General features: G+C 42.9%; 1 protein-coding gene across 3 annotated transcripts in view; it reads left to right on the forward strand.

The window, feature by feature from the left end:
• GRID1 (glutamate ionotropic receptor delta type subunit 1) overlaps nt 1-27,466 on the forward strand; it is a 668,729-nt gene that overhangs the window by 431,904 nt on the left and 209,359 nt on the right. For all 3 annotated transcript variants that reach the window (XM_036829602.1, XM_036829603.1, XM_036829604.1), the window contains exon 6: nt 17,717-17,887. In XM_036829602.1, coding sequence (XP_036685497.1) covers nt 17,717-17,887 — 171 coding nt within the window. The remainder of the gene's footprint in view (nt 1-17,716; nt 17,888-27,466) is intronic.

Consider the following 27,466-nt stretch of genomic DNA (forward strand, 5'->3'; position numbering starts at 1 on the left):
ATCACCACAGTCATGATAATACACATTTATATTACCCATGAGAGTTTCTTCATGCCCCTCTGTAATACATTTCTCTCTCCACCTGATCTCAGGCAACCTCTAATCTGTTTTGTCACTATAGATTACTTTGCATTTTCCAGAATTTTATATCAATGGATTAATAAAGTACAGATTATTCTTTTTTTTCCAGCTTATTTCACGTGGCACAGTGATTTTGAGATTCATTTATACTGTTGTGTATATTGATGGTTAATGTTAGTATATGGTGTGAGGCAAGGGTTGAGTTCAATGATTTTATTTTATTTTATTTTTACACATGGTTATTTAATTGCTTCTGCACCATTTGTTGGAAATAGTATCCTTTCCCCTTTGAATCCTTTGCTGAAAATCAATTGGCCTTCAGTATTTGGGTCTTTTCCTGGACTCTTTATTCTGTTCCATTAGCCTTTATGTTTATCTTCACACCAGTGCCACCCTGTCTTCATACTGCAGCTTTATAGTTAATCCTGAAATCAAGTGGAATAAGTTCTCCACCTTTTTCTTTTTGAAAAATGTGCTTCCACCCTTTTAGGTCCTCCACATTTTCACAGGACTGGGACTAGGGTGAGGCAAATGAGGCACAAAATTCAAGGAGGAACTCACTCTCAAGTGTGTGCATATATCTCACCCTAGTTCTGGTCTGCATTTCCACACACATTTTATTTTCAAAAAATTTTTATTGGAGTATAGTTGATTTCCAATGTTGTGTTAGTTTCAGGTGTACAGCAAAGTGAATCAGTTATACATATACATATATCCACTCTTTTTTAGTTTCTTTTTCCCATATAGGCCATTACAGAGGATTGGGTAGAGTTCCCTGGGCTATACAGTAGGTCCTTATTAGTTATCTGTTTTATATATAGTAGTGTATATATGTCAATCCCGATCTCCCAATTTATCCCTCCCTCCTCTTTACCTGGTAACCATAAGTTTTCTACATCTGTAACTTTATTTCTGCTTTGTGGCTAAGTTCATTTGTACCCTTTTTTTAGATTCCACATGTAAGCGATATCATATATTTGTCTTTCTCTGTCTGACTTACTTTACTTAGTATGACAGTATTACTCAGCCATAGAAAAGAATGAAATAATGCCATTTGCAGCAACATGGATGGACCTAGAGATTGTCCACATACATTTTAGAATTAACTTGCCAGTTTCTAGAAAAAGACTTACAGAATATTAATTTCAATTGTGTTGAATCTAGAGATACTTTGAGGGACAGTTAAGATCCTCACAATATTAAGTCTTCTGATCCATGAACAAGGTATATTTTTTAAAATTTACCGTATCCTTCTGAATTATTTTTAGCAATGTTTTGAAGTGTTAAGTATACAAAATCTTGTTGTTAAATTCATCCTTACATATCTAATCTAATATTTTGATACAGTTGTAGATGATGTTGCTTTTTCAATTTAAATTTGCAATTGTTTGTTGCTATCATGCAGAAAATACAATTGATTTCTGAATACTATCCTTGTATCCCACAACCTTGCTAAACTCACTTAGTTCTAGTGGCGTTCATTTGTAGAGTTCCTGGGATTTTCTATGTAGACAATCATGCCATCTGTGAATAAAGACAAGTTTATACTTCTTCCTTTCCAATCTGGGTCTCCTTTATTTCTTTTTCTTGCTCTATTGTACTGGCTAGAACCTCCAGTACAATGCTGAATAGACGTAATAAGAGTGGATATCTTTGTCTTTTTCCTGACCTTAGGGGAAAATATTCAGCTTTTCACCATTAATTATGATGTTAGATGCATGTTGATCATAGATATCCTTGATTAAGTTCAAGAAGTTTTACTTTTATTCCTGAGGGTTTTAAAAATAATTGGAAGTTGGATTTTGTCAAATGCTTTTTGTGCATCTATTGAGATAATCACATTCTTTTTCTTTTCTTTTTCTTTTTTAAAATTCTGTGAATACAGAGAACTAAGGAGATTCCTTTTCAAATGTGAAACCAACCTCACAGGACTGGAATAAACCTCACTTGATCTTGATGCTTTTGGGTATTTTTTGAATTGTTGGATTTAAAGTTAGCTAAAGTATTTTAGCTAAAGTATTAGCTAAGATATTTTAAAGATGTTTTGTATCTATGTTCACAAGGGATGTTAGTCTGTAGTTTTCTTGTCTTGTAAATCTTTTGTCTGGTTTTGTTATCAGGGTACCACCAGCCTCCTGGATGGGATGTGTTTACTTATCTTCAATTTTTTTGAAAGGGTTTTGTAGAATTGATATCATATCTTCTTTAAACATATTTTAATTCAAAACATATTTTGAATTATTTCTTATATTTTTTTCTGTCCCCCCATTTCTCTCTTCTTCATGGACTTAAATGACATGTATATTAAGTTACTTGAAGTTGTTCCACTGCTCATTATTAGTGCTCTGTTGATTCTTTTCAGTCTTTTTTTTTTTTTCTTCCTATGATTCATTTTGGAGACTTTTTGTTTCCACACTTTCAAGTTCATTTATTTTTCTTCTACAGTGTCTAATTTCCTGTTGATTTCATCTAGAGTACTTTTCATCTCAGACACTGCATTTTTATTTGTAGAAATTCAGTTTGTGTCTTTTATTTTTCTCCCTATCATGCACAAATTTTCCTCTGTCTTCTGGAACATATGGTGTGCATTTATAATATTTACAATTTCTGTTTTAATGTCCTGTTCTACTAATTCTACCATCTGTATTATTTCTGGGCCTGTTTCTATTGACTGATTTTTCTCCTCATTATGGGTTGTATTTTCCTGTTTCTTTTCATGCCTAGTAATTTTTGAGTAGATACTAGACTTTGTAAATTTTACATAGTTTGTTGCTTGAATCCTTTTTATTCCTTTAAATACTTCTTTTCCCCCCTGGGACTCAGTTAAGTTACTTTGGAACATTTTGATTTTTCAAGACTTGCTTTGAAGCTTTGTTAAGCAGGACAAAACCAGTCCTTAGTCTGTTGCCATTTGACCCATTTTTGAGGATTGTTAAACCCCATCCTTTCAGGTGGTCCTTTCCCTCGTAGTTTCCTCATGCACATATGCTAATCAATACTCAGCTCAAGACTCAAAGGGAACTTTCTACACATTTCTAGAGGACTTTTTCTGTGTAGCTCTCTCTTCTCTGGAATTCTGCTTCCTTGGCCTTCTCAAACCCCAAACTCTCTCTTCCACTCATGGAGACCATCAGGTTCTGCCTAGGTTTCCCCTTCCTCTGCGGCAACCTGGAAAGTCTGTTGGAGCAATAAACTCAGGATTATTTCATTTATTTCTTTTTTCTTGGGTATCACTGTTCAGCTATGCCTGTCGTCCCACGTCTGAGAACTATTGTTTCATAAGTTTCGTTTGTTTTTTAGTTATTTAAGGTGAGAAGTAAGTTCAACCTGTATTAGTCCATCAAGGTCAGCATCTACACACTTAACTACCATGCTGTATATCTCTAGTCTTCTGAATTTATATTCTCAGATTTTTACACTTGGGTCTACAGAATTGGATCCAGTTTAGATGTAAGGGCTTTGATATGTTAAATACAGGCCTATAAACTTCAGAGCCATCCATTCCAGAGTTCTGTGCCATGCAATTTTATTTTAAAAACATCTTTGTAATTTGTTTTTGGTAATATTTCTGGATTTTAAATTATAAATGCAATTAAAAATTACAATTTTCTGTCAGCTCCTTGGGGTTAAAAAAAAACACGAGGTGTTAATGTGAAACATAAGGTCTCATTTCCTAGTGGTAGGGATAGTTGTACACAAATAAAAGTGGATTTAAATATTCTTCTGAGGTGAACAAATAGGTATTGCAAACAGAATAATTAAGTGGTTTGTAGCAAGCTAGCAAATGAATGCTGTGAAAGATCAGCCGCTATTATATTTATTTTTTTTCTTTTTGAATATCTGCCTGGGGAGTAAGCTGCAAATTAAAGCCTCAACCAGCTTTAAAAGTTTAACAACAGAATGAAAGCATTGGCTTTGTGTTATAGAGATAGTTACTTAGGTCAGAGCTTTAAAAGTTTAAATTTTTGAGGTCCTCATTTTTTGTGTGTGTGGAATTCTGAAGAACTCCTTCCTTCCATCCCTCCCTTTCTCTCTCTTCTTCCCTCCCTCTTTTCTTCTCTCTTCTTCCTCCCTCATTCCCTTCCTTCCTTCCTTCATAAGTATTTGCTAGGCTTGGTGCTCAGCGCTAGGAAGGCAGCAGAATATGAGAGATCTATGCCCTGTCCTGGAGGAGCAAGTTCTGGTTCCAGCTCCAGCAAAGATGCAGTGCTAGACAAACATCTGCAGTTTCCTCCAGTGCAGGGAACACTGAGAATTCATAGTGCCCCAGATCTGGATCTGAGTTGTGGGTACACAACAAAGGACCAGAGGATCTGAATAAATGGAGTTTCTTTATGTGGCTCTTGAGACCCCCTTTCCGGGGTGAATTCTGTGCTGCTCTGCTGGAGGCATAGGATTGCATGAAGGGCCACTTCTCTGCCTGTGACTGCAGAGTCCTGTTACATGAAAAATTTCTACTCAGACTCTGCCCCGAGTTATTGAACTGGGCAGACTTTGATTTGTCCTGCTCTCCAAATGGCAGACCAAACTATTTTTAGCCTGTCCCTACAGTTATTTTAGTGCTTTTAATGCCCAGGTCCAGACCTACAGAAATATACATTTCAGGTCCAACTTAGAGCATATTTCAGGAATATCACATCTGAAAAAGAGAGGGTAAGATTAGCAAACGCTGAACCACTTCTGGGAATTGTTTTGACTTACCTTAGATGTTCTAAGTTCACTGGAATTAAGGGAAACTGTATGAGTAGAGGTGGGTGACATGGGGTTGTAAGAATTCAGAACTTGCAAGGTTGGAGGAAGCAGGAAGGCTGAAGAAGATGGAGGGAAAAGAGGGGGGCAGGATGAAGAGGGAGAGACAGGAGACAGTGGAAATAGGAGAGGAGAAAGTGAAAGTTAGAGACAGGAAGGAAAGGAGAGGAGAGAAAGGGTGGATGACTCTCACCGATAGCCCACTCAAGCTGTCATCCGTAAATAACCAGCCAATCAGAGGAGCTTTAGAGACTGTCCCCAGTAAATGCTGGGGACATGTGTGTGTCCCCTGGCTCATTGGAGGGCAGATATCCACCTTGTGCTCATGGCCAAATGAAATAGAATAAAATGTGATGAAATAAAAACTCAATTAAATGAAATAGAATAAAAGAGCCACTAAAAATGCAAAGCTCTGGGCAAATTTAACCTTCTCAGGCAAGACGGAAGATTCTCCTGGTAAACGAGCAGGCCTGGGGAGGGTTTCCCAGAACTTCACAGAGAGCCTGAGGGGACATCCGTCCAGCCCTCTGGCCACAGGCAGCTGCAGGTCTTTAGGGAACAAGTTCAGCTGCTTATTGCTGGCTGGTCTGACTGGACCATTCATGGGAATGGGCTGTGACGGAGGAGGTGGGGTGGGGGAGAGCCCTGCCACCTGTACCCCTCGGCAACCCGAGTATAAAGGGGCAGGAAGAGTCTGGGCTTGTGATCAGAAACTGTTTGTGCCATTTATAAAAATAAAAGAAGCCATACAAATTTTCAATCAGTGGGCCATTTTAAAGAAAATGATGGAGTGGTTGAGTCCAGGGAGTCAAGTATATGCTGGGGTCTCTTGGAGATGAGGAGCAGGAAAGAACTCAAAGCAAATTGGGGTGGTCAGCTATGGGCTCCTTTAGGGGTGAGGAAGAGGCTGCAGGAGCAATGGGGTGACAGGAAGGGCAGGAAAAGGGCTGCTCTGGCTTGCTTGGAGGCCAGGCTGGCGCGGCCTTCTGTTGGCCTTCTAAGGTTGTAGAAAGAGCTTTAGTTTTTGAGTTAGAAGGATAAGCGGTACTTGCTGCAAAACTTTGTGCTAGAAGTGTTGGATCCCATTGAATTAAAGTCACTGAATTAAGTCAAAAACCCTGGAAGTACTGTTATCCCATGTACTGATGACACTCAAAGGAATTAAGTGCCTTGTCCAAGTTACAGAGCCAGGAAGAGGAGAAGCCATGGACAGAACCCAAACCCATCTGATTCCAGATCCTACAGCCTCTTCACTTCACTGTATAGTATCTTAGACCAGAGCTTCTCAAACATAACATGCCTATGAATCACCTGGGGCTGGTGTCAAAATGCAGATTCTGGTTAGATAGGTCTGGGAGGAGTCTGAGAGTCTGCATTTCTAACAAGCTGGCAGTGATGCTGATTCTTTTGGTCCCTGGGCCACATTTGGAGGAGCAAAGGGGATCCTCTATGGCTATTTTCTATATACTATGTAAAATAGGGAGACTCATGCATGCCCCATGTGTTCTTAGGGGATGAATAATGAGACATGGTATGTATCTGGTCAAAACAACCTCTCAGAAGGTGCCCTTCTTCTCTGCCTTCTGTCCTGGAAATGGAACCAGCACAAACTTTGGCCGCTTCTTCCTGCCCTCTCTTCCTCACCAGGATGTCTTTGTCTCCTTGGAGCCTTAGCTTGCCTTGCCTTAAGCGCTCCATAGGGACCCGAATACAGCAGGCATTCTGAAAAGCCTGTTGACTTTGCTGGGAGTAATTCTTTCATCACAACTTTATTGAATCCTCCTTCTATCTTCTCAACTTCTCTCAAGCCAGCCTTGTCTGTGAAGTTTCTCTATGATCATCAACTTTAAATTACTGACACCATCTTTTTTATGAGGAAAATAAATTTTATTATTTTTCCAGAGATGGAATAATGCTGGTATCACACAGATGTTTGATAGATCTAGGTCTTTCTAAGGAATAAAAAGAAATGACTAATAATGTGATTGCACAGCCCTATGTAAGTTTAGAACTCTAAATAAATATTTAATAATAGTTTCCCCTGATATCAGAAGGTTCAGAAATTTTACTAAAGTCTTAAAGATCAGACAAAAACTTACTTGCGTATGAGGTTCACATCTCCTTTGCCAAAATGTGTATCTAGAAAAAGGAGATCCGTATCATTTTGATTGCTATTTCGAAGATTTCTCCTCATTATAAAAATTTATCCTCTTTGCTGTTAATACTTGAAGTGAGACTTCTGTAGTGATTCTCCCTCTGTTTTAAGTAAAATATTTTTAAGAAGTTTAAAAGATACACAGCACAATATAACAAACACCTACATGTCCACCATTCAAATTTTGCATTATTTGAGATCTCAATTTTTAAGAAATTGACCATTTCAGATAGATTTGGAGTCTTTTCTATACCCACTTACCTTGGAGTCTGTTCTGTACCCACTTACCGATCCCATTAAATTCTGTACCAGACAGATTGATGTTGACTATAAATTACAGAAAAATCTGAATCTGATTTCCTTAAGTGGACCAAAATTTTATTATCTCTCCTTAGAGAAGGCTCAGAGATATGCCATATGGTTACAGGGCAGAGTGATTCAGAGGCTGAGTCGTACCCTCAGGACCCCTGTTTGGTCTGTGGTCCTCAGTGTGCTGGGCCTGCCCTCACATGGAATCTCCCTGTGATTCAAACCTCCAGAGGCAGAAAGTTGCTGTCTCTTCTAGGTCTTCTTAATACTGAGCAAACCTCAGAATCCCTCAAAGAGAACCCCCCCTCACATCTCAACAATCAGAAATGGAGTCATGTACCCTCCCTAAAACTGCTGAAAGTAGTAGGACCACGCAGGTTGGCTCAGACCAAGCAGGATGTACCTCTGGTTCTGGGCACAGGGGGTCACTCCAACTTGGAATCCCATGGTGGAGGGCAGGGCACCTGTTCACATGAGGGCTGTGCCAGTACAGAAGAAGAGGGGCGAGACGGTCAGGAAGGCAGCAGATCTGTTTGTTCCCCAGTGGCAACCCTCTCCTGAGGTCGGTGCGTGTCCTTCACAGTTATGTTTGTATCGTCTCATTGCATACATTTCTACTGTTTGATATATCATTCTGTAACTTGCTCTTCATTGTCTTCCTTTCTTTTTCTGTTTTCCTTAGCTCTGTTATCTACAGCTGTACAGGTAATAACGTAGTACTGTAGATTTATTCAGTCTTTTTTATTCCTGCATAGTAGCTCACCATACAAATTCCATTGCTTCTTGGATTCTATTTTTGTTGTCTTCGTTGTTGATTTTACATCAGAGGTCTGAATGGAAGTGAGGAAGAAACAGCTAAGTCTGACAGATACTGAAACTCCTTTGTCTCCAAATTATTCTGTCAGTGTTGTCATCATCGTTTATATTCTCGCAGTTGGCAGCAAGGAAGACTTTAAAAACCCTTACTAACTTCCATATCACCTTTTTGGAGTCAAAGGCTTCTTTGGAAACCTATGGGCTTTTCTCCACAGGAAAATGCACACGTACTTGTATACTTTACATTTGGGGGAAAAGGTGGGCCCCCCTGAAGCCAGCCAGAGACACTGGCTGAAGACACACGTTACCTCTGAATGGTGACTATCAGATCCCATTCTGTTCCTTTCTGTGCTCTTTAAGAAGGACAGTTTTGGTTTTGATCAGTGAATTAAGTATGTCCTGTCTGGGAGGTTGTGAGGATTGGATTTTCTTTCGAATTTTTCTAATTTTTCTTCAGTTTTAACTCTTTGTAAGTGGAGATTTGTAGAGGTTTCCTAATAATTTAATTGAGCCAAAATAAAGATCGCCTAAGCTTCAGTGTATATTCTCAGTACAAATTTAGATACGGTAAATATTTTTATTATTCAGTGCATGATGCAAGTCTCACATTTTATTGTTTTCATAGAAATCTTTCTTGAGGTGTGCTACAAGACACAAAAGAGTCTTTTTTTTCCCCCTGATGACTGGCAAGAAGGATGTAATGTTACTGGGAGCGTCATCCCTGTTTTCTTCTCTACTTGTTTTAGTTGTTACAATATTCTTGTTACCAAACTGCATATAATTCTTCCATTGAAAAAGAAGCTAGTTCCAGCAGTAGTTTGCTGTCTCTCTGTTTTAATTCCACAGTCAGTATGTGCTCCATTTCCTACATTTTACCATCTTTAAAGATGATCCATTTGGAACCACTTTAGTCCAAGACAGCGTCACCTCTCACAAAGATAATCTCTTGAGTGAGCAGTATTGAGAGAGGATTTATAGTGGAGCCTTCTAGATTGCAGGAGAGGAAGGTAACAGAAATTCAGGGGGGATATTTCTGGAGCAACAGAAAATAAATAAGGTGGAACCTGCCAAATATTTACCTTCTTCCACCTATAATAGTGAGATGATTCAAGAATACAATTGGGATTTAACCAAATGGAAAAGGTTACACATGCTTCTCTTGGGCCCCTCAGAACTAGGCCTCCTTTTAATATTAATGACAGTGAACTTTGGAGAAGGCAGGCAAATGAAGCAAATGTAAATTGTAGCATAAGAACTGAGGTTTAGTCAATCACACAGCCAAGACACATAGAGAGGGATTTGGGAGATGGATAGGTATCCCAAGAAAAAGGCAGGGCCATGCCTTAAAGAATTAAAATTCTATATACAAGGTTGAGTAGTATGTCTTTACAGAAGAATAATTAGCTTGGATGACACTCCCAAAAGGAAAAGAACTAAAAAAGGTGGAAGTAATGTATTTTAAAAATAGTTTAAAATAGGTCACTGAACAGTCAAGAGTAATGTCCACAAGAGCCAAATATAAAGTGAAAATGGAAACTCTGGGAAATAGTTGAGCTTCAAATTAGGTTTTGCCTTAAATCTATTGGTCACGCTGTGGAGACCTTGAGCTTTTGTTCTTCTGGCTGTGTGGGACATAGAACACATGAGGTTCAGTGTAAGGACCAAGCAAATGAGAGATTTCCACACAAAGCTGGAAACTTACATCCTCAGTATAAGGGTTGATGAGAAACAAACCCACTGTGCAGAAGGGAATAGGAAGGGAAATTTCCTGCCTTGACTTGGAGTTGTCTAGAGGAGGGATATTTTCTTGAGAAGTGATAACTCTCATGCAGGCTTGTGATCCAAGTCACACCACCTATGGTGCCTAACAAAGCACAAAGGAAAATCTCATGCTAAATTATGTGGTTATAGATTGGGAGTGATCCTAGCTAGATGGTAGAAGCAAGCATAAATATTTTCCGAAGTAATGGCAATTGCGTCAAACTTCAAAGAATTCCTAAGGAAGTTCTAGGAGAATAAGATTGCATGTGAGAAAGAAAGAAAGAGAAGGAGGGAGGGAAGGAGGGTGGAAGGAAGGGAGGGAGGGAGGAAGGAAGGAAGGAAGGAAGGAAAGAAGGAAGGAAGAAAGGAAGGAAGGAAAAAGGGAAGGAGGGAGGATGAGAGAGAAAGAAAAGCCATCATGAGTGAAATCCCAGGAAAAAAAAAAGGGGGACAGATTCATCAGATCTGAAGTGACTTTAGATATTAGAATTATCTGACATAGAATATGAAATAAGTACGCTTAGATATGTTTCAAAAGTAAAGAGATGCTGGAAAATATGAGCAAGGAATAAAAACACATTTTAAAAAGAAGCAGAATTAAGAAAGAAACAGAGCTTCAGGAAATTAAAAACCTAATAATTGAAGCTAAAAAAAAATCAAAGTGGACACAAATAGAGAAAGAATTAGTGAAGTGGAAAATATGAAGAGATTATTTGTGATGTAGCCCAGAGAAACAAAGGTGGAAAATATGAAAGAGAGGTTAATAAATATAAAAGATAGAATAAGATCTAACATACTGTTGATTGGACTTCCAGAAGGAAATAGGAGATAACAGGGAAAAATAACATTAAAGGATATTATGGTTTAGACTTCTCTAGAATTATTGAAAGAAACTAAACCCCAGATCTAGGAAGCCCAAGGATCAGGAGCAGAATAAAAATGAGAAATCCACACCTCATAGTGTGACTGCAGAACACCAGAGACTATAAAAAGTCTGAAGAGCATCCAGAGAGAAAATACAGGTCATCTTCAAAGGAATGACAGTTAAACTGATTCCTAATAACTGGAGGTTGTGGCCTGAATAATGGTCCACAAAGATATCCAGGGCCTAGTCCCTGGAAACTGTGAGTGTCACCTTATATGGCAGAAGAGATTTTGTAACATGATTAAGTTAACAGTCTTGAAATGGAGAGATTACCTTGGGTTATCCAAGTGTACCCTAAATAGAACCCCAGGTGTCCTTTTAAGAGGAAGGCAAAGGGATATTTAACTATACAGAAGAGGAGAAGGCAATGTGACCAGGGAGGAAGAGATTGGAGTGATGTGGCTACAAGCAAAGAAGTGCTGGCAACCACGAGAAACTGGAAGAGGCAAGGAACAGATTCTCCCCTAGAGCCTCTGGAAGGAGTATATCCTTGCCAACATTCTCATATCAGCCCAGTGAGACTGATTTTTGGACTTCTGGCCTGTGGAACTGTGACAGAATAAAATGCTGTTGTTCCAAGCCACTAAGTTTGTGTTAATTTGTTATTGCAACCATAGGAAACTAATACACTGGACAAAAATAGAAGCAAGAGTACAGTGTAATATTATCTTCACTGTGCTATGAAAAATAGTGTTCAACTTAGAATTTTCTATTTCAAGAATGAGCTAAACAAAAGATAAAAGATATTTTCCAATAAACAGAAACTAAGTTTATCACCAGCAAACCCACATTAAAGGAAATCCTAAATGATATACTTCAGGGGGAGAAAAATGATCTCAGATGTGAGGTTTGAGGTCCACAGAAGACTGTTTAACAAATATATTGATAAATATTGGTTAAGTAGATAAATATTAACTGTATAAAACAATGGAAATCATGTGTGATAAGAGAGCACAAAGAAAGATAGAATTAAAATACTAGATATCATTATCACAGTTGAAACGATGGTGATTAGATATAAAGATTGAAGAAGAGAGTAAAAAATATTGATTAATTTTACACTTTTATGCATATTAAAATATCTATGATATCCAATGAGAGAATAGTGGATAATATAACTTCTAAAAGAGGGTAAGAAAATGAAAATAGGAAAAAATCATTCTAAGAGGAAGCTAAAAAGAAGGAAGAAAAAAGAAATGGTAAAATATGTAAATAATATGATAAAATTAATCCATATATGTATGTAATCATAGTCCAATATAAATGGATTAAGATTTCTACTCAAATGTCTAGGACGGATATAAAAAATTGAGTATATTTTGCTTACAGGAGTCCCACCTAAACTGTGAGACAGAGGAAGACTGACAGCAAAGTAATGAGAAAAAAGCAGGCAGATTCTAACCAAAATAAAACTGGTGTAGATATGTTAATAACAGTAGACTATAAGGCAAGGTGTATTACTAGAAATACAGAGGATATCTAAATAATGATAAAAGGTTCAGTTGAGCAAGGGGTTGTGATTCTAAACTTACATGTAATTAATAAAAGACAATATGGTTTTTGAAAATGTAGACTGAATACAAAGAGAAATAGAAAAATTCCTCATCTAATGGACCTAAAAACAGACCATTGAAATCAACAACAATTGGACAGTGAACATGCATGAAACATTCATGCAAACTGTCACAAAGTGAGGCTCAATAAATTTTAAAGGATTTGTATCACACGGTCCACATTCTTGGGTTACAATGCATTTAAAGTTAAATCAATATGAAGATTACTAAAAAAAAAAAAAATAACCTCATGTTTGGAAAATTTTGGAAAAAAAATCTCTAGTAAACTACTCATGGGTCAAAAATAAATCAAAAAGGAATTTTAGAAATAATGATACAATTAATATATATGATAACTTGTGGGACACAACCAAAGCAATGTTTGGGTATAGATATATAGTCTTAAATACTTCATTAGGAAAGACAAAAGCTTTCCTAAGCTTCATATGAAAAAATGTTTGAAAAATAACCACTTAATAAATCCAAAGAAAATAGAAAAATAAAAATAATAAAGATGAGTAGACATGAATGAAATAGAAAACCAACACATAAAAGAGTATCAGTTAAGCCAAAACTTACTTTTTAAAGAGAATTTATAAAATACCGAAACTTCTAGGATCAAAGTAAGAAGACACAAATACAGATTATTAGAAATGGATGATGGCACACAACTTTAGATGCACTGGAGAGAATAGAAGAAGTAGAGTGACATTGTGAACAGCTTATGCCATTAATTGGAAAATGTGGACAACATGGCTGAATTTTTAGAAAAAAGTGACAGGGCAAGGAAGACAAAACAAGCAAAATTCCTATAAAAATAAGGAAATTTAATTAGTAATAAAAATCTTTCTACAAAGAAAACACCAGTTTAGATGAATTTATAGGCTAGTTCTACCTAACATTCTGGAAGCTGGAGAAGATATTTGCAGCATGTGACAAAAACTTAATATCCAGAACTAAAAAAAAAGTCCCACAAATCGATATGCAAGATATCCAACCCAGGAAATTGGACAAAAACACAGACACAAGAAAGGAAACACAAATGATTCATGAATGTATGAAAGATATTTAACTCTATTAAGAATTAGGGAAGTGGAAATTAAAGTCCAGTGATGTACCAGTTCATTCTCACCAGATTGGCAAATATTAGGAAGTCATAGGATATTAGGAGCAGGGAACGATGCAGAACAACAGGAACTCTCTTCACCACACACAATTATAAGTGGATACAAATCACTTTGGAAATTTGGTATTACCTAGTAAACTTGAACATGTACATATTCTCCATGGAAGAATTCTAATTCTAGGTATATAGAGAAATTCTTAAAAGTATGTACCAAGACACACAGGCAGGAAAAATGTACATAGAAGCTTTGTTCCTAATAGCAAAGAAGCAAAAACATTCAAATGGTAATCACAATAGGGTGAATATATTGTGGCAGAATCACACAGCATAATAGTACAGCTGTGAAAATGAATAAACCAGAGCTGCATCCATCACCATGAATAGATCACAAAAACTTAATGTTAAACCCAGTGGGTTTTAGACGTTGGTGAGTACTGGAATTGTCTGGAGAGCCAGTGGAGACACAGAAGCCTTGCTTGTGGAAATGGGACTGGACTGTACCTCTGTAATTTTGCCAGTTCCCCAGGTGATCCTGATACACAACAAAGTTTGAGAACCACTGTGTTAAAACACAGTTGTAAGAGGCGTGCAGACTGTTTAGCTTACACAAAGGTGAACAAAACGTACAAGACTAAGATATATATTATTTAGGTTACGTACATAAGTTATAGCAAGACAAAGGCAGCTCCTGGTGAGGAGGAAATGGTAAGCATTTGGGGAGGAGGCATCCAACCAAGATGCAGGTTATTTTTTGATGGAAGGTACACTGAAATCATTTTATTATTCATACTTCATGTAATGTTTGTGCATTAAGATATATTTCACAAGGCAAACTTAAAAAGTAATAAAATAAGCAAGATTTATTTTGAGCCTGTGCCCTTCAGCACTTCAGTGAGCTTCTGCGTATGATGTGTTACTGTTTCATTGCTGCCTTGATGACTTTGGTGAGGTCAGTGGAGATCACACAGTATATACACATTGTCTTGTTTCTTCTGCTCATCAGCAGCACTGTCTGGAAGGAATGTCCAACTGGGACAGAGGGGAAGTTTGTTCTCCATGTGGGTTGTGTCAGTAGGCTACTTGCATTGCCTTCTGCACCCTTAGGAAGGCCCGGAGTTTGGTCCTGTTCACAGTGGTCCAGAGACTGACCTGGTGTGCAGCCTGGAGGCAGTGCCTGCCTGACAGCAGTGAGCAGATACCTGTGTGCAGCCCAGTGGTACTGAAGGGACATGGTGGGGCCAACAGGACAGGAGAGGGCCTGGCATGAAGCTGCCGGAACTGATCGATGATGCAGGCTTGGAAGTCTCCAAGGGAAGGATACATTCCTAGGAGAAGTGACCCTTTTTCTTGCCTCCAAGCGATCCGGGGGAGTTGCTTCCATAGATTCTTAGAATGTGATTGCAGCTATCTCTGTACTAGATACTAAGGATAGGCCCAGAAGTGTGGGGAGGTGTGTAGGAGTGCTTTGGCAGACAAGACTATGTGCTTCAACCCCGAGTGAGTGGGTGAGAATTGGGCCACGGGAGATGGGAGGTCTGCAGAAATCCAGCTGATCCTTACTCTGAGGAAGGCTTATAGCAGCTAATGGGTTGGAGGAAGCTGTACCAAGTTCTCATCTCTGACCTGGGTAGGCAGAATTGAAAAGGAATAGTCTGGAGATCAGGGCTACTTGGGACAGGGACCCAGCCCCCTTGATTAGGTCCTGGCTGCCCTGGCTTCTTTAGCCACTCACGCCGGGTGCTGCTGCATGTGGCCAGGGAAGGTGAGGGTTACACCTATTAGAAAGGTACTGTGTTCCCCCATCAGCCAGGTCCCCTACAATTTCCAGGGTTCTTCTTGGGGCGCAGTAGGGAGGGTTCAATGCCACTGACTCTCCCATCGGGAAGTTGAGGGTGCAGGAGAGGTTTAATAAAAGAACTTCTATGGTGACCTCTGCTATGAAGAGTAAGCGAGAAAAACAAAAGGTTTGTAACATATCCGTTTCCTTTCCAAGGTGTGCTGGCTTTGATGAACCCCCTTATGCATAATTCGAATTACATTCTTCATGACCTCATGATTTTTCTAGGTGAAAAAAAAAAAAAAAACCCCTCTCCCTCACCGCAAAGGCCTCTATATTCCTTCTGCAAGTAAAGCTGACCACTCCGCTCATTGCTCTTTCTTATAGTTCTACTTACTATTAGGTCAGAATATGATTTCTCTCATCTTACCATCCTATGCTTGGGGCATGGCATCCATTAGCAGGACAGCTAAGAGCAGAGCACAAACGTCCAGGCTCAGCTACATTCTCTGCTTCGTTTCCTGAAGCCCAACTGGGTCCTGGGCCCGTCTCACTTGGTGGTCCTATAAGAACATCTTGCAATTTCCTCACCATTGATTGTCAGTTGGTCCCAATCCAACAAGATCACTGTCCCTTAAACAGACTTTTGTCTGAAATACAAAGTTTAAGTGGCTTAAACCCAGATTCAATAGGTAACAGCACTTTAATTCTTTTGAAATGCCTGCAGTTCTGCATACTTGGGAACTACTGATCATTCTAAAAGGATGCAACTCTTAATTTCTTCCTTTCTCCCAGATCTAGCATATGGCTACAACTGACCACTCTTGTCTACACACTCATATTGAGTACCTAGGGCAGTTCCTGAAATACTTTGTTTACCCTTATACTCTTAAACATGTTATGTTCTTGTTTAAGTGATTTTGAAATTCCTGATCACTCATTTCTAACCTCATTAGGTCCATTTATACCATCTCATTGTCTCAACTCTAGACTGTGTCATCTGCAAGGAGGAAGACTTAAGACCAATTTTAAAACACAGTTATTCACAGTTAAAATCTTGACGTGCAACCAACACTGATGGAGTCACTTCTTAGAACCAGCGAACCAGGGCTTTCTTAACCTGACTCTCTCCCACCGCCAAAACCCTCGGTGAATGTCCATTTCTTGTAGTTCCTATGTTGATCTCAGACATGGAGCTGTTTTGTTCCTCTCTAATCCTCGCTCCATACAGCAGCCAGAGATTTTTTTAAAATGTAAATCTGACTGTGGCTAGTTGGTGCATAAAATCTTTCAAGGGCGTCTCATTGTCTCTAGTGTGGATGATTTAGCGGGATTTACTGAACCCCACACCCATATCTGGCCCAGGACACAGATCCCACGCTGCCTTTGACCATCCCTCCCCCCTGCCAGTGGCCCTGCCCCTCCCTAGGTTGGAGGGGCACCCCGCTACCTGTACCAGAAGAGGGTAACACAGGGTGCCACCTGTTGCCCACATCTTTAGGAGCACGGCCAACAACTCAGCTCTGCACTGCCCCTCCCCCTCCCCACCCCCCCACCTGCAAGCACTTTGCCTAACAAGGTCATCCTTCAGGTTCAGCTTCAGCACTAATCCCTCACACAAGCCTCATCCTGGAAAGAGCTCCCCTTAGCCTGCTCCCTTTGCTATTTCTATGCGTGAGAGTGCTCATTTAAAATAGGATAATAATAGGATCTTCCTCATAGAATTCCTAGGGTTGTTGTGAGTACCAACTGAGAAAATGTGTGTAAAGAGCTTAGCAAGTGGTCTCATGTGGAAGCATGATGGGTTTCCTTTGCCCCTAGGTTTCCATATGACATCACTCCGCATATTTCATCCTATGATGAAACCTTGAGTTTCATCAGATGGGATTAAGCCTGACTCATTCACTGCTATATGCCCAGCGCTCAACACAGAACAAATCACAGAGGAGCTGTTGGGTAGATTTTGTGCAATGAATGAGTGAACATATTTTTAAAATTTGTATGCAAATCTTTTTTTTTTAAAAATCTAATTATTAAAGAATTAGGGGAAACTCATTGCATTTTGGTCAGCTATGCCAGAGAAAACCAGTTTTCCTTGTCTAAATCAGGTAGATGACTCCCAACAGGAAATTTAGCCTTTAATTCCAGCTAATGCCTGTTGTGACATTTGACAGCACTGGTTCTTTTAGAGTTTGACTCCGTGGAAGCCAGTGCATTGGTGGTTTAGCTGCAGATATCTTTTCCTGTCCTTCAGGGAAGGTGTTGAATAATCCTGTTTGCATTTTAGGGTAAGCAAGTATTATTTGTAAATAAGCAACAAATGAATTCTTTGACCTTGGGCCCAAACTCATAACCCCTTTGGCATCAGCTATTTAGGCTGTAGACCTAGACAACTACTGGTAAGTCTTTTGCAGAGATCATGAGTTCATGAGTCAATGGTAAACATTTCTGGCTATCTTCCCAGGAAATCAGTGACCCAGAGATTCTGGATCTGGTCCACAGCGCCCTTGGCAGGATGACCGTGGTCCGGCAGATCTTCCCATCTGCAAAGGACAACCAGAAATGCATGAGGAACAACCACCGCATCTCTTCCCTGCTCTGCGACCCCCAGGAAGGCTACCTCCAAATGCTGCAGGTCAGTGCTTGCCTCCCAAGCTCCCTCCAGGAGGGAGTCTCACCCGTACACTTGGCCTGTCATGGTCAGCGATATGCCTCAGCTCTGGCTGAGTACCCTTGCTCACCAACTTTAATAACTAGAACTCTGTCATTTGCTGAAATTGAAACCAGTCAACTGGGCAGTGCCTCTAAGCACATTAGCAGGCAGTTGTGGCCATTGTCAGCAGACAGGACATACGAGCTCACTGGGTGCCTCTGATATTTAAAAGTTGCATGCTTAGGGAGTAAGGAGAGTCCTGTCTCTTAGGCTTCTGTGATGACTGTTTTGTCGGGCATGATTTCATCTGGCAGGACTGGGGGTAGAGCCTTCCTGCGGGGAGTCATCATTTTGAACCTGTTTTAAGTTCTTCCGTGTAGAAAGTCAATAATATGGAAACAACTGGGAACTGTCCCAGTTCATCTTCTGAATGCTGAGGCTTAGGTCAACCAGAACATGCTGGATTCCCAGCTGAGCAGGGAGGGGCAAAAGGGTAGGAGCCTCACTTGCCCACCTGTTCCGTTCCTTCCAAGATGAGAAGTACAGTGTGTATGGTTAGTTACTCTGCCACTCTCTTGACAGAGGTGCAGTCAGGGTTAGCTCCTCTTGGGCCAGGGAGGAGGATGTGGAGCTGTGCACCTGTTGTGAGAGGTGGTTCTGTCCCTGGATGTTTGGGGGTAACAGTGAAGCACTGTGGAGACTGTCTGTTGGTAGCCCGGCATCTGCATCTCCACTAGGAATAGAGCACCCAAGAAAACTTTCATTTGATGCTTGGAAATTTCTCCCAGTTGGGTTTGTGAAAAGCGCTCAGAAGTTTGTGCATGGGATATGCTTGCCACTCAGCATTTGAAATTAGTTACACCTTCTTTACTTAGCCAGGCGTAAGGATTGTAGGGCAGAAATGGGCTGTATCTGCCACCTGAGTATCAGTGCCACCCCAGAACATCTTGGTATCGTCTAATCAGGGGGCACATGTTTTGCGGAAGGGGGTTATTAGAATCTCTAAGGTAGGGTGGGTACATGTGTGATTTGCCATGGTACCAAATCCAGTCTGTAACCTTATATGGGCGGGGCGGGGAAAGGAAACACGCTCCAATAGACAGCAAACGCTAGAAATATGTTCTTGGTTGATAGGGAAACACAGAAGACACTGGGATTTTAGCTAGAGTAACTCCCTCTTCCCCAAAGCCCATGGCTCCAGGGAGCCATCACAAGGTCTGGGGTCTTTTTAAGGTGGTGAAGGGTTGACCGAGAGAGTGGACCAAAGGCCTCCACAGGGCCATGGACTTGAGAGCCCTGGGCATATGGGCCAGACGTGGAAGGTGCTTAATGCAAGGATTTGTGTTTTTGGATCTTGCCGTGACCTGTTCTGCCTTCCTCCTCTCTTCTGGAGTTTGGAAGAAGAGGTGAGGGGCTCTCATGGTGCCTCTGTATTTACCACCCCACTCTCCTTGTGGATGGAAGTGCAGTGCGACCATGTGGCCCAGGCAGTGTGTGCTCATCCCCACCCGGGGCAGGACAGGAAGGTGCCGGCCACTCTCTGTGGGGCCAGATCCCGGGAGGGTCTCACTCCTAGGAAGGTCTCCCCAGGTTCTCTCTCCTCAAAGGGCTTCGTCCTCCTCCAAACATGCACCAGCCCTGCTGTGCCCTGCCCCATATCCCTCATCCATTTTTCTCAGTTCTTGCTTACCATACTGCACTCCTTCTACTCCAGGAGAAAGGAGGGCTGCTTCCCGTTACACCAACACGTGCTGCCCTGATGGGGTGGAGGGAGAGGAGAAAGTACTTCCTGTCTAGGTCTTGATTACTCATTTTGCCCTGGGCAAAAGGCTTAGGTGAGCTCTTTGGTTGCACATCAAACACATTGGATACAAAGAATCTGTCCTGGAGGCCAAGAGAGAAAAGGAGACTGATGGTAGCAGCGAGGAATGCAGTAGAGGGCTTTCTGAAATGACACACACCCATTAGGAGGATGAACAAAGCCATGGCTCTGAGGTGGGTGGCTAGTCATCATCAAGTGAGGTCAGTGCAATATCGAACCTAGAAACCTGGCCACCCTACCTCTCTTTGTTCCTTCTGAGACCCAGGCACTATATAAAGTGCAAGATTTAAGAGTGACATCATAGAGATCTTGTAGCAGTAGTAGCAGCAGTAGTAACAGTAGCAGCAGTAGCAGTAATAGTAGCAGTAGTCACAGTAGCAGCAGCAGTGGCTATAATAGTGTTAGTAATAGTAGCGGTAGCAGTAGTAGTGATAGTGGCAGTAATAGTAGCAGCAGTAATAGCAGCAGAAGGAGTAGTAGCAGTAGTAGCAGCAGTAATAGCAGTAATAGTAACAGTAGCGGCAGTAGCAGTAATAGTAACAGTAGCAGCACTAGCAGTAATAGTAGCAGTAGTCACAGTAGCAGCAGCAGTGGCTATAATAGTGTTAGTAATAGTAGCGGTAGCAGCAGTAGTAGTAATAGTAGCAGCAGTAATAGCAGCAGAAGTAGTAGCAGTAGTAGCAGCAGTAATAGAAGTAATAGTAGCAGTAGCAGCAGTAGCAGTAATAGTAGCAGTAGTCACAGTAGCAACAGTAGTACCTGTAGTAGTGTTAGTAATAGTAGTGGTAGCAGTAGTAGTGATAGCGGCAGTAATAGTAATAATAGCGGTAGTGGTAGTAGTAGTAGTAATAGTAGCAGCAGCAGTAGCAGTAATAGTAGCAGTAGTCACAGTAGCAACAGTAGTACCTATAGTAGTGTTAGTAATAGTAGTGGCAATGGTAGTAGTGATAGCGGCAGTAGTAGTAATAGTAGCGGTAGTAGTAGTAGTAATAGTAGCAGTAGCAGCAGTAACAGTAATAGTAGCAGTAGTCACAGTAGCAACCGTAGGACCTGTAGTAGTGTTAGTAATAGTAGTGGTAGCAGTAGTAGTGATAGCGGCAGTAGTAGTAATAGTAGCGGTAGCAGCAGTAACAGTAATAGTAGCAGTAGCCACAGTAGCAACCGTAGCACCTGTAGTAGTGTTAGTAATAGTAGTGGTAGCAGTAGTAGTGATAGCGGCAGTAGTAGTAACAGTAGCGGTAGCGGTAGTAGTAGTAGTAATAGTAGCAGTAGCAGTAGTAGCAGAAGCAGCAGTGGCAATAATAGAAGTAGTAGCAACAGCACAGGAGCCAGCTTGCTTGGGTTCAAATTTCAGTAACTCTAGTTACTAACTGTTTATTATTATTTATTTGTCATTCTGTGCCTCAGTTTCCTTCTGTGTAAACTGGGGATTAGAACACTACCTACCCCTCAGAGTCATAATGAAAATTAAAGGGGAGAACAACTGTTCGAAAGCAATTCAAACAAAGCTGAGCTCTTAACAGTACCGCTCTGGAGGAGGGAGCCAGGTGTGTTCAGGGTTTCCACGGCAAGGCTGAACACGGCCTCGTTATTTTGTGTATGATGTAGTCCGCTCTCTTCTTGAGCATGCTCTTGGAAAGCCTCACAGTGGGTGGGAGAGCACTTCCCACCTGTCCAGCCCCTGATCACCGGCATCCAGCACCACTTACTGTCCGCATCAGTCACACAGGAACTCAATCATCGCTGCCTTGTGTGGGAGAGGAGAGGCCTTGTCTTTGCGACCCGCTTAGCTCTTCAGACAAGACCCTGCTCCTTGGAGACTCTCGATAAGGACTGATGGGGTGGATCTGTTAAGAATGCAAGTCTTAACATAAGTTAAACTGTCTCTAGAAGCCTCTTTATAGATCCATAAATAAAATACGTTATTAAAGCAATCTATCTCCATTCATTGCATCTCCTTCCTTGTGCGGGCTATGACGAGAGGCAAACGTGGATTTATTTACTCATCCTACCCAACAACCATTTGGGCAGATTCAGCTCATTTACAAGCCATTCCCTTCAAGTTTCCTCAGTAGCTATTACCACTTCTTTCCTTCTTAATGACAGTGTAGAAGGCAAACTGATTTCTACTAGCCTCTAGCTGTGAGATTTATGGAGAAGATTCTAACATGTTTAGCACAACCAACTGAAGGAAAAAAAAACAACATTGATGTCGCGGATTATTAACTTTGTCTTGATGAAATTAATGAAAATCCTTTTGGAAATGGAACCCTCAAGTCCATCTTTAGTTCCTCCCTGAGATGGCTGCTCTTGGGATGATAATTCTGGATTAGAAGTTTTCAAGCGGACCATCAAAAACGGGGGATTTTTACAGGATCATTCATCTCTCTGCTTCTGTACTGAGCTGGCCTCAGAAGCTCCATCTTCTTCTATTAGGCCTGTGGTCAGGGCTTTCTGTGCTCCAGAGCCAACCAGGCACTGTTATAGCAAATGATTTTGGTTCCTATTTAGTAAAGAGAACGTCTTTTGGAAGAAAAGTACTTAAATAAGTGGCTTCTAGTGGCTCCAAAAGTATTGCCTTTGCCAGTGTGCAGTGCTGTTGTTTATTTTTCCCTACAAAGCACTGTCTTATTTGGGTGTTTCTGATTCTTGTTTTCTCGACAAGTTAGTTTAGGGCCTGTCTTACTCAGCCAGTAATAAAAGTGACAGCCGGACCTTAAGGACCCCTGAGACTTTGCTCAGATTTCATGGGTAGCCTTGGTCAGAGAAGCATCTTTAGCATCCTTGGTCTCCAGAACTGCATTGCCTGGTGACTTCAGGGCTATAATTGACCTAACAGACACATTGTCACATTGTTACCCCATTTCTATTCAAATGTGTTTCCAAGGCGGGTCAGGCGAATGAGAGAAGCTGTGTTGTCTGGTCACTGTGAAGCCTGATGCTTGAATTAGGCTGCAGGGGCTAATGTGGTGTTATTATAAAATGCTCCCTCAGGTTGGAATTTCTCTTCTTTGTGCATTTTAAAGTTGTGGAATGGCTTGATAGATGGAATCACTCCTTCCTCGCTCAATCTATTAAAGCATTTCACCCTGCCCCTTACATCCCTGTTTCTTGAAGGCTTTCTGGACTCTTTCCCCAGCTTACAAGTTTTTTGTCAACCTGCCTGTAGAATTCTTTCCTCTGGAGCAACACTGAGCCTCCTCACCTCAGAGCTACCTTGGACTTCATGTCACTTTCTCTGGTTTTCTTCACCCTGAAGACCCAGATGGAACATGTAGGGACCAGACTGGGGAAGCGTGATCATCGATGCCTTTGTCAGGGCCAGTTGAACAGGTGGTCTGCTTGGGTGCAGCTCGTTGCAGTTCTGGCCGCCGGTGGCCATGTGTACAACTGGAAGCCAGAGAGCCTCGGGTATAGCAAGTGCTCCTCCACAACTCTCCCCCCTGCCCCCTCCTCGGATTCAACATGAGCAGAGATCCCCATCCTCTTGGCCCTCTGCCACCATCGGCTCCCTCCTCGGGCCTGGCCGCGGCGCCCTCTCTCAGGACGGGTGGGCTGGCAGCAGGTTGGCAGAGAGCTCTCGCCTGGAGATGGCTTTCTCAAGCTGTGACATCTGGGCGTCAGCTTGTCCTCCCAGCTGGACCCTCTGCCGGCTGCTTGTCTGACTTCGCTGGACCGCTAGAGCCTGTCTGAGGATCTGGTCAGAGGTCAGTTCCTGCTGTTTGCCTCTGTGAGGTCTCCCTGCACTTTGATTGATTAATTACTTTGCTTGATTAATGACGGAGGCAAGAGGAAACTGGGCTCTTTAGAAGCCTGGAGGAAACGCAGCCTTTCTTAATGAACACATTTCCCACATTTTTAGCTTTGGTGTTGGGTGGGTAGTGGTCTGGTGGCGAGATGCAGCTGGCCCGTGTGGCTGTGACCCTGGCCTGCCATTCATCTTCCTTTGCCTTCCAGGATGATTTGTACCTTGATCATGTGGATGCACAACAGTTCCCTGGGCCCCTGGAGTGCAAGGGAGGCAAGGCTGGAGCACCGTAATATGACTTGCCTCAATTCTCAGATTTACTGTGGAGAAACGTGCACAGAGCACTGGGAAGGCAGACAGCCAGTGACCTACCTAGCAAGGCCGTCATCCTCCGGGGCCTCTCCCTTCCAGCCTGATGGGGGTGGGCATAGGTCTCAGGCCGCTGAGGTCCACATAGGACTGGACGCGTACAGGTCTCCTGAAGAGCTCAGCACATTTCACAGGGGGGCTTCTATTTTCATTACTCCTGGCCCTAATCCTGCCGCTAGGGACTCAGTAAGGAAGTAAACAAATCATCTGAGCTTCTGATGGGGCTGCCTCTACCCCACCCAGTACCGATCCAGATGGGAAATCAATGCCTTTCCTGGTTTCAACAAGACAACAAATCCAAGTCTCGGAGATGGTGTCACATACAGTGGAGGTTGAGGTGGGACTTTCGCATTGCAGCTGCACAAACAGCCTCTAAGGTTCGAAGTCTTCCCGGAGAAGGCGTGTGTGCTTCTCCACAGCCCCACCCCCTCCACCCAGGGCCTCATCCTTTCTCCACATCTTGCTGGCTTCCCTTTCCCTATCCACCCTCTCTTTTCTCCCTCTGGGTCTTGACTCCAAAGTAAATTCTCCTCATTTTCTCATGAAGATCAATTTAACAATTTTACTGGTAGCCTTTGCTCCTGCTGACACAGGTATTTTCCTAAATAAAATATAGTTACTGATGTAGTGGGGATTCTGGGTGTTAACTGTTCAAAAACATGTTATCTTTCCATCCTTGGTCCTCTGGCTTCATGTGATTGGTCTTTAATTATCCAGCAGCCAGGAATGTCTGCCTGGGTTTCTCAAGAGCTGAAGCCCCAGTCAAGAGCTTATGGCTGAATTCTGTCTTCCGTTTCCTGCAGATGTGAGGACCTGCCTCTTATGTAGGTATTGACTTTGGAAATGCAAGCCTTGCCAGGATGCCCCCATCTCGTGGGAGCACATAACCCAGATTCTGACTACAGATGGGCAGTTCCACATGGAATATACCCATGTGGAGGTCCTGTTTCCTTTCCCAGGGTGGCTTCTGTCCTCCATCACTCCTATTCTAAGAGGCATCCTCTTTCCAAACACTTTGACATCTGTTTACATCGGTGTTTTTTCCTAAGAGCAGATTTAAAACTATTCATTCAACATCCATTAATTCCACAAACACCCCTGAAGCACTTATTATGGGCCAGTTCCTGTGTTAGACATTTCACAAATGTTGTCTCTCTGAATTCTCACAAACTCCAAATAAATTGAGAATTTTAATCTCCGTATAGTAGCACGTTCCAGTTATGGAGAATGGCATATGCAAAGGCCAAGAAGCCAAGGAGAGCAGGGGCTGAATTCAGTGTCTGAGGCAAGGGGTGAGAGGCAAGAAGTGTTTGGAAATCAATCATCGAGGAGGGCAGCTGCAGGGCACCGAGGCTTGGGGTGCAGCCCTTGGAGATGTGACAGGGCAGGATGTACATCTGAGAGTGACAACTCGGTGCAGGGTGGAATTGGAGGGCCTGGGCTGGGAGACGAGGTAACCAGGGGTTACCATCTCCCCAGGGAGAAATGAGGGCACCTGAACTATGCGGTGGCCGTGGGAAGTGACCATGTAGAGAGGATGTTAGGAAGCTTCCCCAGGGGTGAAACCCCTAAGCCTGGGCAGGGGACGGGCAGCCGGTGACAGTGTGCAGGGCATGGCACCTCCCACAGGTACTGGGCTGCAGCTGCCCCTAGTCACATCCTGCCTGCCTTCTCCTCTCCCCTGCACACCTGGGTGGTCTTGCTGCAGGATTGGCTGTGCCCCAGGCTCCCGTGGCTGAGCCAGCCCTGCAGTGCGAATGTCAGGCCTTTGAAGTGGGCCAAGCCACTTCCCTTTCAGGAACCTGGGTCAGGGTATTGTAGAGGCCCTCACTCTGGGCCTTCCTGTATTGGCAGCTTTTATAGAACACCCCGGGAGCAGAGAAGTGGCCTTTTTCTCAAAGGGCAACTCTGCAACCCTTCAGAACATGCAGACCTGAAAGGCCCGGATCAGGCCCGGGAGGCTGTGGCAGTCGTGACCTTGCTGCCGGGCCAGGAGGAAGCCAGGGACGTGCACCCAGGTGAGCAGATTTCAGGCAACGCTGGGGATGTGAGACTCAGGGCTGATCCTTGCTCAGTCTTTTGACCCAGAAGCTACAGAAGCCAGATATGACCCCTGCTTGCCCTTGAAAAGCTTTCGGACCAAGGGGCATTGGAGGAGAGGGTGAGTGGTGGTGGAAGATAGAGACTGCTTTTCACGATGGTCCCCCACGCTTCTGTGTGCAAGACCCACGCTGGGCCCCAGCCGCCAGCGATACCCCTGGACAAGCTCTCAGCTCATCCACATTGAAGTCAGGAGCCTGCTTGGGTCCTTCATTTCCCCTTCCATTCCTTTCTGTCCCTGTTACCCCCCAAAACAGAAATGCATGCAAAGAGCTCAGGATGGTACTAGGCACCCAGGGTTATCACCATCTGCATTTCACAGGGCGGGTAAATCAGGGCTGCCCCACTGCACCTCTCCAGGGCCACTGATCGCACTGTATTTTATTGTCATCAAGATAAGGCTAGAGCTTTAAATGACTTGTTCAATATCACCTCGCAAGTAAGTTCCAGAGGAGATTCAATTCACCCATACAGTGAGCATTTATCAAGCATGTGCTATATCCATGTGCTGCTGTCCACTCTGGGGGCTCAGCAGTGAGTGGTGGTGGCCCAGGTTGTGATGAATCCAAAGCTATTGCTCATCCTCCCAGGGCCCCAGCTAAGCTCCCCACATGGTAGGGTAAGAGTTGTACTGTATGACAGCAAAAGGGGACCCCAGCATGCCTCTCTAGGTGGCTCACTGAACCAGCTGGGCCCCTTGCAGCTGCGTATCCACTTAGAATGGAGGCCACAGGCTCCCAGGAAAGCCTCTCCCAGCTCTGGCTCTTGTCTGCCTCTGACTTTACTCCATCTGGCATCTCTGACCTGGTCCCAAGTCTTTTGCTGTGCATCTGGGTCTTTCCTCTGCCATGCCCTTGGCCTCGACACTTGGCCTCTCTTTAGCTTCTCAAGTCTGTTCTTACCTGAAATGCTTTTACAGTCTTTTGTCGCTTTAGTGCTGCAGTGTTCCTAGGCCAGCCAGAGCCCAGGGCTCCTGCCAGCAGAGGGGTGAGGTGACAGTGTCTGCTCTGCTTGTTTGTCTTTTGCTAGTGAACTCTGTGCTGGACGTCATCTGAGATGTGAAGGAGAGAGGCAAGGACTCTTTCAGGCCAGGGCCCCTTCTCTGACCCTGTGACCTGTAGCTCCAGCTCGGGCTGTTTGCCCCTCGAGACCAGCAGTGAGTGAGGGTCCATGCAGCTGAGCGCCTCTGTCCTTCTACACTTCTCCTCTTGGCTCAGGGACCTGGCTTGACCAAGCCGGGACACTCGGACACTGGTCTTCACCCACCCACCGTGAGGAAAGGCTCTTCTTATGTTTGTCAGGACCTGGAGGGAGCCCCAAGCAGAGGCTGCCTTTTTACTATATGTTCTTGATCTTTTCCCCTAAAAGTCCCTTCTCTGGACAACCAGACTGTGAGGGTAGCATCCCTCCCTGTGTATACCCACCAGTGGACCTGGCAAGTCACCTACGTGAGGGTGCTGAGGTTGGTGAGCAGACCGTGGAGCCACAGGCCAGTACTGGAGTGTTAGCTTCTGCCAAGGCA

Source organism: Balaenoptera musculus, chromosome 16 (genome assembly GCF_009873245.2).
Source record: "Balaenoptera musculus isolate JJ_BM4_2016_0621 chromosome 16, mBalMus1.pri.v3, whole genome shotgun sequence".
NCBI lineage: Eukaryota > Metazoa > Chordata > Mammalia > Artiodactyla > Balaenopteridae > Balaenoptera > Balaenoptera musculus.